General features: G+C 38.7%; 1 protein-coding gene across 1 annotated transcript; it reads right to left on the bottom strand.

The window, feature by feature from the left end:
* Positions 1–5,032: 5,032 nt before the first annotated feature.
* Positions 5,033–10,118, bottom strand: LOC306867663 (malignant fibrous histiocytoma-amplified sequence 1-like). The gene is made up of 10 exons (XM_079413463.1): positions 9,950–10,118; positions 8,742–9,609; positions 8,187–8,481; positions 7,910–8,096; positions 7,632–7,816; positions 7,026–7,522; positions 6,658–6,803; positions 5,874–6,072; positions 5,685–5,752; positions 5,033–5,603 (listed from the first exon to the last, which is right to left on the bottom strand). The coding sequence occupies exons 1-10, from the start codon at positions 9,963–9,965 to the stop codon at positions 5,584–5,586; spliced, it is 2,481 nt and encodes an 826-aa protein (XP_079269589.1). The 5' UTR covers positions 9,966–10,118; the 3' UTR covers positions 5,033–5,583.
* Positions 10,119–12,151: the final 2,033 nt, after the last annotated feature.

Here is a 12,151-nt window from a genome sequence, read left to right as displayed (position 1 = left end):
GGTTTTGGTTGCCGTACCTGACGACTGTATATCAGTATTTGACGTCAATATGACGTTGGCTTAAGACGTTGGCTCGACGTTGGATTTTGGTTGCCATACCTGACGACTGTATATCAGTATTTGACGTCAATATGACGTCGGCTTAAGACGTTGGCTCGACGTTGGATTTTGGTTAGTTAATGCCACAACCTAAAAACAACGTCAAATGATGTTAGAATCTGACGTTGTGTGGACGTTACCATTATGACGTCTAGGCGACGTTGGGTTTTGGTTGCCGTACCTGACGACTGTATATCAGTATTTGACGTCAATATGACGTTGGCTTAAGACGTTGGCTCGACGTTGGATTTTGGTTGCCATACCTGACGACTGTATATCAGTATTTGACGTCAATATGACGTCGGCTTAAGACGTTGGCTCGACGTTGGATTTTGGTTAGTTAATGCCACAACCTAAAAACAACGTCAAATGATGTTAGAATCTGACGTTGTGTGGACGTTACCATTATGACGTCTAGGCGACGTTGGGTTTTGGTTGCCATACCTGACGACTGTATATCAGTATTTGACGTCAATATGACGTCGGCTTAAGACGTTGGCTCGACGTTGGATTTTGGTTAGTTAATGCCACAACCTAAAAACAACGTCAAATGATGTTAGAATCTGACGTTGTGTGGACATTACCATTATGACGTCTAGGCGACGTTGGGTTTTGGTTGTCATACCTGACGACGGTATATCAGTATTTGACGTCAATATGACGTTGGCTTAAGACGTTGGCTCGACGTTGGATTTTGGTTAGTTAATGCCACAACCTAAAAACAACGTCAAATGATGTTAGATTCTGACGTTGTGTGGACGTTACCATTATGACGTCTAGTCGACGTTGGGTTTTGGTTGCCATACCCGACGACTGTATATCAGTATTTGACGTCAATATGACGTTGGCTTTAGACGTTGGCTCGACGTTGGATTTTGGTTAGTTAATGCCACAACCTAAAAACAACGTCAAATGATGTTAGAATCTGACGTTGTGTGGACGTTACCATTATGACGTCTAGGCGACGTTGGGTTTTGGTTGCCATACCTGACCACTGTATATCAGTATTTGACGTCAATATGACGTTGGCTTTAGACGTTGGCTCGACGTTGGATTTTGGTTAGTTAATGCCACAACCTAAAAACAACGTCAAATGATGTTAGAATCTGACGTTGTGTGGACGTTACCATTATGACGTCTAGGCGACGTTGGGTTTTGGTTGCCATACCCGACGACTGTATATCAGTATTTGACGTCAATATGACGTTGGCTTAAGACGTTGGCTCGACGTTGGATTTTGGTTAGTTAATGCCACAACCTAAAAACAACGTCAAATGATGTTAGAATCTGACGTTGTGTGGACGTTACCATTATGACGTCTAGGCGACGTTGGGTTTTGGTTGCCATACCCGACCACTGTATATCAGTATTTGACGTCAATATGACGTTGGCTTTAGACGTTGGCTCGACGTTGGATTTTGGTTAGTTAATGCCACAACCTAAAAACAACGTCAAATGATGTTAGAATCTGACGTTGTGTGGACGTTACCATTATGACGTCTAGGCGACGTTGGGTTTTGGTTGCCATACCTGACCACTGTATATCAGTATTTGACGTCAATATGACGTTGGCTTTAGACGTTGGCTCGACGTTGGATTTTGGTTAGTTAATGCCACAACCTAAAAACAACGTCAAATGATGTTAGAATCTGACGTTGTGTGGACGTTACCATTATGACGTCTAGCCGACGTTGGGTTTTGGTTGCCATACCTGACCACTGTATATCAGTATTTGACGTCAATATGACGTTGGCTTTAGACGTTGGCTCGACGTTGGATTTTGGTTAGTTAATGCCACAACCTAAAAACAACGTCAAATGATGTTAGAATCTGACGTTGTGTGGACGTTACCATTATGACGTCTAGCCGACGTTGGGTTTTGGTTGCCATACCTGACCACTGTATATCAGTATTTGACGTCAATATGACGTTGGCTTTAGACGTTGGCTCGACGTTGGATTTTGGTTAGTTAGTGCCACAACCTAAAAACAACGTCAAATGATGTTAGAATCTGACGTTGTGTGGACGTTACCATTATGACGTCTAGGCGACGTTGGGTTTTGGTTGCCATACCCGACGACTGTATATCAGTATTTGACGTCAATATGACGTTGGCTTTAGACGTTGGCTCGACGTTGGATTTTGGTTAGTTAATGCCACAACCTAAAAACAACGTCAAATGATGTTAGAATCTGACGTTGTGTGGACGTTACCATTATGACGTCTAGGCGACGTTGGGTTTTGGTTGCCATACCTGACCACTGTATATCAGTATTTGACGTCAATATGACGTTGGCTTTAGACGTTGGCTCGACGTTGGATTTTGGTTAGTTAATGCCACAACCTAAAAACAACGTCAAATGATGTTAGAATCTGACGTTGTGTGGACGTTACCATTATGACGTCTAGCCGACGTTGGGTTTTGGTTGCCATACCTGACCACTGTATATCAGTATTTGACGTCAATATGACGTTGGCTTTAGACGTTGGCTCGACGTTGGATTTTGGTTACTTCCCAACACAACCTGAAAACAACTAAATATCAACGTCAATTGACGTCGGTCTTGGACGTCAAATCAACGTTGTCATTAGACGTTGGCTAATGACAAATATCAGTATTTGACGTCAATATGACGTTGGCTTTAGACGTTGGCTCGACGTTGGATTTTGGTTAGTTAATGCCACAACCTAAAAACAACGTCAAATGATGTTAGAATCTGACGTTGTGTGGACGTTACCATTATGACGTCTAGGCGACGTTGGGTTTTGGTTGCCATACCTGACCACTGTATATCAGTATTTGACGTCAATATGACGTTGGCTTTAGACGTTGGCTCGACGTTGGATTTTGGTTAGTTAATGCCACAACCTAAAAACAACGTCAAATGATGTTAGAATCTGACGTTGTGTGGACGTTACCATTATGACGTCTAGGCGACGTTGGGTTTTGGTTGCCATACCCGACGACTGTATATCAGTATTTGACGTCAATATGACGTTGGCTTAAGACGTTGGCTCGACGTTGGATTTTGGTTAGTTAATGCCACAACCTAAAAACAACGTCAAATGATGTTAGAATCTGACGTTGTGTGGACGTTACCATTATGACGTCTAGGCGACGTTGGGTTTTGGTTGCCATACCTGACCACTGTATATCAGTATTTGACGTCAATATGACGTTGGCTCGACGTTGGATTTTGGTTAGTTAATGCCACAACCTAAAAACAACGTCAAATGATGTTAGAATCTGACGTTGTGTGGACGTACCATTATGACGTCTAGGTGACGTTGGGTTTTGGTTGCCATACCCGACGACTGTATATCAGTATTTGACGTCAATATGACGTTGGCTTAAGACGTTGGCTCGACGTTGGATTTTGGCTAGTTAATGCCACAACCTAAAAACAACGTCAAATGATGTTAGAATCTGACGTTGTGTGGACGTTACCATTATGACGTCTAGGCGACGTTGGGTTTTGGTTGCCATACCTGACCACTGTATATCAGTATTTGACGTCAATATGACGTTGGCTTTAGACGTTGGCTCGACGTTGGATTTTGGTTAGTTAATGCCACAACCTAAAAACAACGTCAAATGATGTTAGAATCTGACGTTGTGTGGACGTTACCATTATGACGTCTAGCCGACGTTGGGTTTTGGTTGCCATACCTGACCACTGTATATCAGTATTTGACGTCAATATGACGTTGGCTTTAGACGTTGGCTCGACGTTGGATTTTGGTTAGTTAGTGCCACAACCTAAAAACAACGTCAAATGATGTTAGAATCTGACGTTGTGTGGACGTTACCATTATGACGTCTAGGCGACGTTGGGTTTTGGTTGCCATACCCGACGACTGTATATCAGTATTTGACGTCAATATGACGTTGGCTTTAGACGTTGGCTCGACGTTGGATTTTGGTTACTTCCCAACACAACCTGAAAACAACTAAATATCAACGTCAATTGACGTCGGTCTTGGACGTCAAATCAACGTTGTCATTAGACGTTGGCTTGACATTGAATTTTGGTCACCTGACGTCGCGACCTAAATCCAACCTAATATTAACGTCATATGACGTTGTGTGCCTGCTGGGAAGAATAGCAAAACCTGTGTGGATCATTCGATCGTAATATGGAGGAAAAATGAATACAAATAAAAAGTTTTCTTAATAATAATGTAACAATGCAGAACGGTTTGTCTGAGGGTTCTGTTTAGGGATAGAAATCATTGCGCAATATAAACACAACAGAAGTCAATGGAAAGTCTCTACAGTGTGTTTGTGTGTGTGCGCCTAGCCTATAAGACTGCTGCAAGTGAGCTGTCATTAGTATATAGTAAGCAGCACTACCAACAAGATCAACTGATAATGGCAGCTTGCTATGTACTTTATAATGAAGTAAAAATCTGAACACGAATGAACAGATGGGGGATTTAAATGAACAGATTTAAAGGTTTTTAAATATTTTTTTAAAAGTTTGTGAGTAAAAAATAAAACATACAACAATAAAAATAGCTGGTAACCCTTTATTTTGATGGTCCCTTTTAGACATTTGGGTGACTATAAGTAACTACAAGTCATTAGAGTAGTTAGTAGACTGTCTGCTTAATATCTGCTAATACTTTATCTTTATGGTCCCCCAACAGATATTCTACTGACTAAACTAGGTAACTCTGCATGTACATATCAACTTATTAACCATAACCTAACAGTCTACTAATACTCTGAGTTAGATGATGTGTAGTTGCAAAGTTACTTATAGTGAACAGATTGTCTAAAGGAGACTATCAAAATAAAGTGAAATCAAATAATTTAAACTCTATATATGCTGCAATTTGTTAAAATATACATGTTAAGATAAAACATAGGCCTACTTTTAGTTTTTAGCTAATTTAAAACATGCATGTATAGGCTGACAGAAAGAGACTTCATTGTAAATCCAATGATACTTTTGTATCTGGATAATTTTATTGAACAATTCATTACATGTTCAAGCCTGGACTCCACTGCAACAATACTTTACCCTCCACAAATAGTCCTCAAACAAAATGTGAAACGTAAATGTATAAAGATCACCCCCTAGCGGTGACAATATGTTTCTACAAGACAACATATCCACTGAACAATTTCGTACTGAGAGGAGACTACACAAAACTTGTGTATGTTCCCCAAAATAACGTTAGATTCCCCCGTTTCATGCTAAATCAAGTAATATACATTAACTGTAGTAAGTATTACATAGGCTATGTTTAATGTTTCGGAGCTATTACAATTAATGTAATAACGTGTTGGAAACATTACAATGCTATTGTCTGTGCAAGTTGGTATTTTAATTAATTACAGTACATAAACATATGTTCAAGTTGTGTTTCACAATATTTAAGGAATGACACATATGTAGTCTGATGTGGGCTTTAACAGCCTTTCCCCAATCAAGTCAAGTGAGTTTTTATTAGTCTTATTTGTTCCTTTCCCTGTCTTTAGGTCGAAGCATCAGGAACTGAAAACGAAAATATTACAGAATTATAAATGGCAGGAGACTAAATGCATGTTGTATTTCTCTGTAAATAAATGCATTTACTTCTAGGGAACAGCAACTCCGTCCTGCGTTGGTGTCCATTAAGGCAAGTTTGTTTTTCCTCAAGTCCTCTATAAGACAAAACACAGTGTTCACCTGATTTCATTTCAATATGTTTAAAACTAAGATGAGTCAAACAAACTTTAATAAAATGAATATGTAATGCTCTGATGAGACCACATCACAACTTACATATTAAATTTGCTTGTCCCTGACTCTTCTAACCATTCTTGCCAGTCATTCCATTCAAAGTATTCGTCACAGTCGCTGTATTTACAGGGACTGTGGACAGTCAGGTACAGCCCTTGCCACTGCTCTATCAGTTTGTTCAGCCGTATCATAATCTCCCTTATCACTTCCCATGCTTTCTGGATGTCTTCTGAAGTTTCAACTACAAGAGGGAAAATTATTAAATACAATGATTTAAGTATAGGTTTAATAAATATATGAACCAACATACAAAACTACCAAACTGTGCTATAAGTTTGATCGCTACATATAATCATTGCCGTTAATAGTGATTTTTACTGTATATTTCTGCCATCTGGACAATGGACATCACCTTGACATTGTCACCACTGATAAGCTACTCCTAAATATAATGTATAAATGAATTATCTGTGAAGAAAATTCTGTTAATCTGCTTTGCAATGATTTGTATTGTGAAAAGTGCTATACAAATAAATGTGAACTGAATTTAATTCAGTGTAGAAGACAAAAACATCATCCCCTAGTGCCAACAATGTGTATCTGCAAGATGTCAAAAAATATATATTTAATCATTTTATAATAGAAAAAATATATAATAATTAATGCAGCCTTTGTGACCATTAGAAACGTCTTTAATTAAAAAAAAAAAAAAATCTTACCAAACCCAAATTTTTGAAGAGTAGTGTATGTATATTCAAAGTATTTGCTTGAGAGGCTACAAATGTCAATCATTGCTATATAAAATGTAATAAAACAGGGGACTTACGCTCAGTCTCTTTGCAGCGGATCTCAATGAACTGGTCCTCATCACGGCGTTCTCTGAGCAGAAATCGTCTGTCACCACAGCACAGCACACACTGGTCTTTTCCAATCCAGTATGGAGAGTATAAGGAGCACGCCCTGATGACAAGCCTGTAAAGCAAGAATCAGTTTTGCATGTCATTACTAGTTATCCAAGTGTCAATACTAGTTACAATCAAATCAGTTTGAATGAACTTTTTGATCATCAGGGTATCTGGGTTGATGATACATGACCGCAAAACATGACAGCTAATAGAGTGAATAAACCAGGAATGTTCTTTAATGACATGCATTTCTTTATTTTCTCTGAAAGAAACAAGTGTAAGCATTCACCTGTGGAAGAAACCATGTGGTATCTCAGGTAGGAAGTAAACATGGATATTTAGGTCCTCTGGATTGTCTGATACCCACTTTTGCACTACCTGCTCGTTGTCTGGCAGGTAACTTGGGAACAGACAAGCATCTGGCTCATACACAATCGGATTTGAGGGCACCCAATCTTTCTTCGGACAGAATTCGTTGGCTTTTGGATTGAGAGGACTGTTATGTTTGGTCGACAAGCATACATCAAAGTGCTTTAGTAGTGAAAGGAGACTTCCTTCTTTCTTATTGGACCCAACCACCTCCTCAATTAGCTCTTTATCAGTAATGCCATAATTCTTCTGGAGCTCAGTCCGCACCAGGATCCTGATAGCCACATTGTTTAAGGATGCTCTGTGTTTATAGTCGTTGATCCATCTTTTCTTCTGTACTGAAAGTGCATTTTCTGACTTCAGCTGCTCAGAGGAAATCTTGTTCAGTTCCTGGACTAGGTCATGTCTCACAATAGTCTGTGACAGAATTAAAAGAAAATAAATGATGAAGGAATTTATACACTGATTATTGTATGGCTATGCAAATACATTTAATGGTTGTAGTTTAAATGTTTGATGCATGAACCTTAAACAATGAGATGAGGAATGTTGGTTCTACAAACAAAGAACCAGCCAATTCTGGAATATCCTTGTACCACATAATGACTCCAATTCGGTGAAGATACTGCAGAATTAACTTAAGTTTGTCCTCGTCCAGTGTAACATGTCTGTTCTTCAGTTCATACAAGAGGGTGCTTTGACTCACAATTCCTGATAATGGGGGGAAATTTCAGAATTAATAAATTTAAGAAGAAATACACCAAACATTGCAATCTAAAAAAAGAAAAAAAAAAAAAAACTGACCATGCTCCGCAATGTCACCGTCTTTCTGAAGTTCTTTGATATCTTTCTCCACCTCATAGTAGCTTCTAGGTATTGTCTGTTCTATGTTGGGGAATGCAGCTTTGTTCAAAACCTCATTTTTGATGTGAGTACGTAGCTTGACAATGTCCTCCTTTTTGGTGCAGTCTATAGGTACAAAGTCAAGTACCTGAAAATAAAAGGAGATTAAGAAGATTGTGGCAGCACATTTTATTCAATTCTATTAGATTCTAAAACAGCAACTACAAAGCCAATTTACCTTTAGTTTGTACTCAGTCAGTCTTTCAATCTGATTTATCTGGTCATAGTACAAAGATGAGTCCTCCTTATCCTGGAAGTTCTTCTTACGCCGCTCTAAATTAGTTTTATGTGTTTCAAGCATTTCCTTCACGTGGTCTTCGATGTGTTTTTTCTTTTCGTTCACATCATTCTCATCTGTACATTGGTCAACATGAGTGCCCACAAGCAGAACTACTGAGTCTGGTATCTTAAGCTGAAGATTTTTGATCCAGAATTCCACATTCACCTTGAAACTCTGGGCATCCATGTTGTAACTGACAAAAAAAAAAGTTTAATGCATTGCTATTTGGTGGCTGGGGTGTTATGGCAACTTGCCCAACAGTGAAAAAGTCCCCTAAATCTGTATAATATTCTGGGTTTGCCCATTTTATAGTCCACAATGCAAAAATAACACATCTAACTATTTAGTAATAGTGATGCTTGCTAATAAAATAATTCATCTTCAACAAGTTGTATATGTTTAGTGGTTAGAGTATATTACACTGTGAGATCTAGCTAAAAAAAAAGGCTTTACCTGGAAAGGTTGATGGCAAGTATGACAAAGGCTTGAGCTGTTATAAACACATGATGAGTGATGTAGTATTCCTCTTGTCCAGCAAAGTCCCAAAAGATAAATCGGATACCCTCATTATCAACTTCACTGATTTCGATCCCTATAGTACGATCTTCCTCTGCCACTCGTACAGGGCAACCCTGCTTCAGACTGCGGCACAGAGTGGATTTCCCTGCCATTGAGGTCCCCAGAAACATAGTCTTCACAGTTTTCTCATTTGGGGCGTTCGCCTCAAGCATTGCAAAGTAACTTTGGATATCTTTCAATCCCCCTGCACAGACCTCCTGAGGGGGCTTTCTAAGAGGGTTACCACTAGCTTTGAACAGAGTTAAGCTACTGTTTTGAAAGAGTAGGTTTGGTAGGTCAGCTAACTGGTTCCTCTCGACATAAAGTTCTTTTAATTGTGAAAGACCCACAAGAGGATCCAAATTCCTCAGGCAGTTGTTGGACAAGTTTAGGTAGTTGAGATGTTGGCACCTGTTCATGTCCTGGGGTAGCTTTTCAAGCCGATTGGTGCTCAACTTTAGAAATCGAAGTTTTTCCAAGGATGGAAAGACATTTTCTGGAATAGTTTTGATATTGTTCTGATTGATATAAAGTTTCTCCAACTGGCGTAACCCTCTAATGTCCGTGGGGAAATCGGTGAACTCATTCCTGCACAGGTTGAGCTCTGTCAGGTTTTCCAGTTGAGTGATACCACTGATTTGTTTGAGTCTGTTCCGCTGTAGATCTACCTTTACTGCATCTCCACCCCTCTGGAGAAGCTCATTGGGAAGTGCTTTGAGTTTCTTTGCAGCAAAGTCTTCTTCTTTTTTGGCATTTTGATTTCCTATGGTAATATTATTGTTAATGTTATAATAATAATCATAAAATCATTCTTATTTAAACTTTATAACCAACATATTATAACATCTTATTCTGAACATTTTCAGAGATGACTCGGAGAAGTATTTCAACATGGATTATAAATTAATGTTTTCTTTCTAGGCAGCAAAAATAATTAAAACTCTGTGTCAGTTTGTTAGGATTAGCGATTATATCCACTACAATGATACAGCAAAACCTTAAGTGACCCCTAACTAATTCTAATATACTGTGATCACATTTCTTACATTCAAGCAAATTTGTAGCATTTCTTACTGATCAAGATCAAAAAAGTGTGAACATACCATTTAAAAAGGACATGTTGATGAGCTGTTGAAGAAACTCTTTCGCTTGTCTATGCGTCAAATAGGTGATCTACTTCCTTATGTCTTATAGAGCAATGTAGCGACGGACTTTTAACAGAGCGGTACAGCTGATTGTTACTTTCATTTTCTTGTAAACGTAGCAGTATCTAGTTCAGTTTCCGTCACGTGATTTACTCAGTCATCTAAAAACGAAGCAGTACTGCCATCATCTGGCTAAAATGTGAAACAATGTGCATACGAAGAGAGTAGCAATGAAATAAGACATACCTAGTTCAAGGAAAAAATTTATTTCTATCATCATTCTCTTATTGATGTATTTATTTTTTTATCATTTATTTATTTTATTTTCTGGAAGAATGGTGTCATTACACACATAGGGAGGGGGAAGCGGAGAGAAAGTTGGGGTCAGTCTTAGCCTAATGTTTAGAGTGTCAGACTTGTAATCCAAAGGTCGAGGGCCCGAGTCTCGGTACCAGTAGGGATTGTAGTTGGAGGGAGTGAATATACAGTGCCATGATTGAGGTGAAACCCTTTAGCAAGGCACAGAACTCCGGGTGTGTGTTTGTGCACTACTCACTGCTGTGTGTGTGCACGTGGATGCTTGAAATGCAGAGCACACCATACTTGGCCACACGTCACATCCTTTTCTTCCTTCCTTTCCACCAATTTAATCGGCGAAGGGCCAAATGGGTTTATTCTTTTCTTTTTTGTTTCCTGTTTTCATGCATTCTTTGCATGTTACCGGTTGTGCAAAGTTAAAATGTCTCATCATGAAGACAGCATATATATATATATATATATATATATAAATTGCTGCATGCATCATATTACATTGTGGAAAACATCTGATAAAGTATTGTAGGCTTCCACAGGCTCCTTCCATTTATTTGCCCAGCTGATTCTTTTCATTATTTATTTTTTTTTAAACCGAACTGAATTTGTTATTCCGTTAAAAAGTTATTTTTATTAATGTTTTCGATATCAGTTAAGAGTGGTCACTTTAAAAATGTATAGAAATTATGTGTTTGACAAGTACAAATCCAAAGAGCCGCAGATGGAAAACACTGCAGATTAAAGATTTAAAAAAAACTGTGGAAATCACCATACACCACCATAAATGTTAACGCAAGACATGGACCTGAGTAAACAGAATACACAGGGAATGCTAATCAATTGAACAATGAACAGATGTGCAGCTAACCCTGTTGAAAAAAACAGCATGTGCTGGTTAGGTAGGTTTTGAATCATGGATGCTGGTTCGAGCTGGTTTAAACTGGTCATGTGCTGGTCATAAGCTGGTCCCTCCTGCTCAGGACCAGCTAAGGACCAGTTTAAACCAGCTCGAACCAGCATCCAAGCTTCAAAACCTACCTTACCAGCATATGCTGTTTTTTTCAACTTTAAAATTTTGTTTACTTTAAATTTAAGGTCGTCACATTGGCTATTTAGACACAACATTATTATCATACCAAACAAGGCGTGATGAAACAATTGGGCATTTATGAAATGCTTTTGATTGGCTGCACCTATTATCCTTAAGACATGTCATACACAACAAAAACAATTAGATTAAATTTACAGACTTTATCTTTCAGAAAAACAGTCCAAAATATGAATGACTCATTCTACACTAGACTAGACTTTTGTCGAATCAAATGACACTGTTTAAAACAGAGTTCTCATCTCTGGCCCTCGAGGGACAGAAATGACAAACCCTGCCTGAAGTATAGTTTAATGTAGTACTTAATACCTTTCCATCTTGCTACATCAAAGACACAGAAAAATTATACAATTAGAATGAACTTCAGCCATCGAGCCATTCTCCAAACCACCTGTCCTCTGTAGGGTTGCATGGTTACTGGCGCCTAACTCAGCATCTCGGGCCACAGGTGAGGGAAACACGTCTAGACAGATGGCAGTCCATCACAGGGCTCAATTAAAACAAACTGTAAATCGAATTTATTGTTGAGATTTCATGGCTGGTACAGGGATGTGACTGTCGCTATGAGTGTTAATGCTCTCAAGTAGAATCTTAGTAGAATCCTTAGAGCAGAGTCTATATAAACACAAAGGAACATTTTATTTTGTGATTTTTAGAGTGATTTTTGTATTTTTGTAAGTGTATCACTTAATTCACCTATGCCACATCCATCTGCCACTGGTAATGATTATTTTCAGGAA

Source organism: Barbus barbus, assembly GCF_936440315.1.
Source record: "Barbus barbus genome assembly, chromosome: 1".
In the NCBI taxonomy this organism is placed as follows: Eukaryota; Metazoa; Chordata; class Actinopteri; order Cypriniformes; family Cyprinidae; genus Barbus; species Barbus barbus.
The sequence above is the reverse complement of the archived record's forward strand: the minus strand, read 5'-3'. Positions and strand labels throughout refer to the sequence as shown.

Excerpts from the sequence above, each read along its gene's own strand:
- LOC306867663 (XM_079413463.1), bottom strand. Across the intron at positions 7,817-7,909 it reads CGGTGACATTGCGGAGCATG|GAATTGTGAGTCAAAGCACC; the intron begins GTCAGTTTTTTT and ends CCCCATTATCAG. Across the intron at positions 7,523-7,631 it reads TCCTCATCTCATTGTTTAAG|ACTATTGTGAGACATGACCT; the intron begins GTTCATGCATCA and ends ATTCTGTCACAG.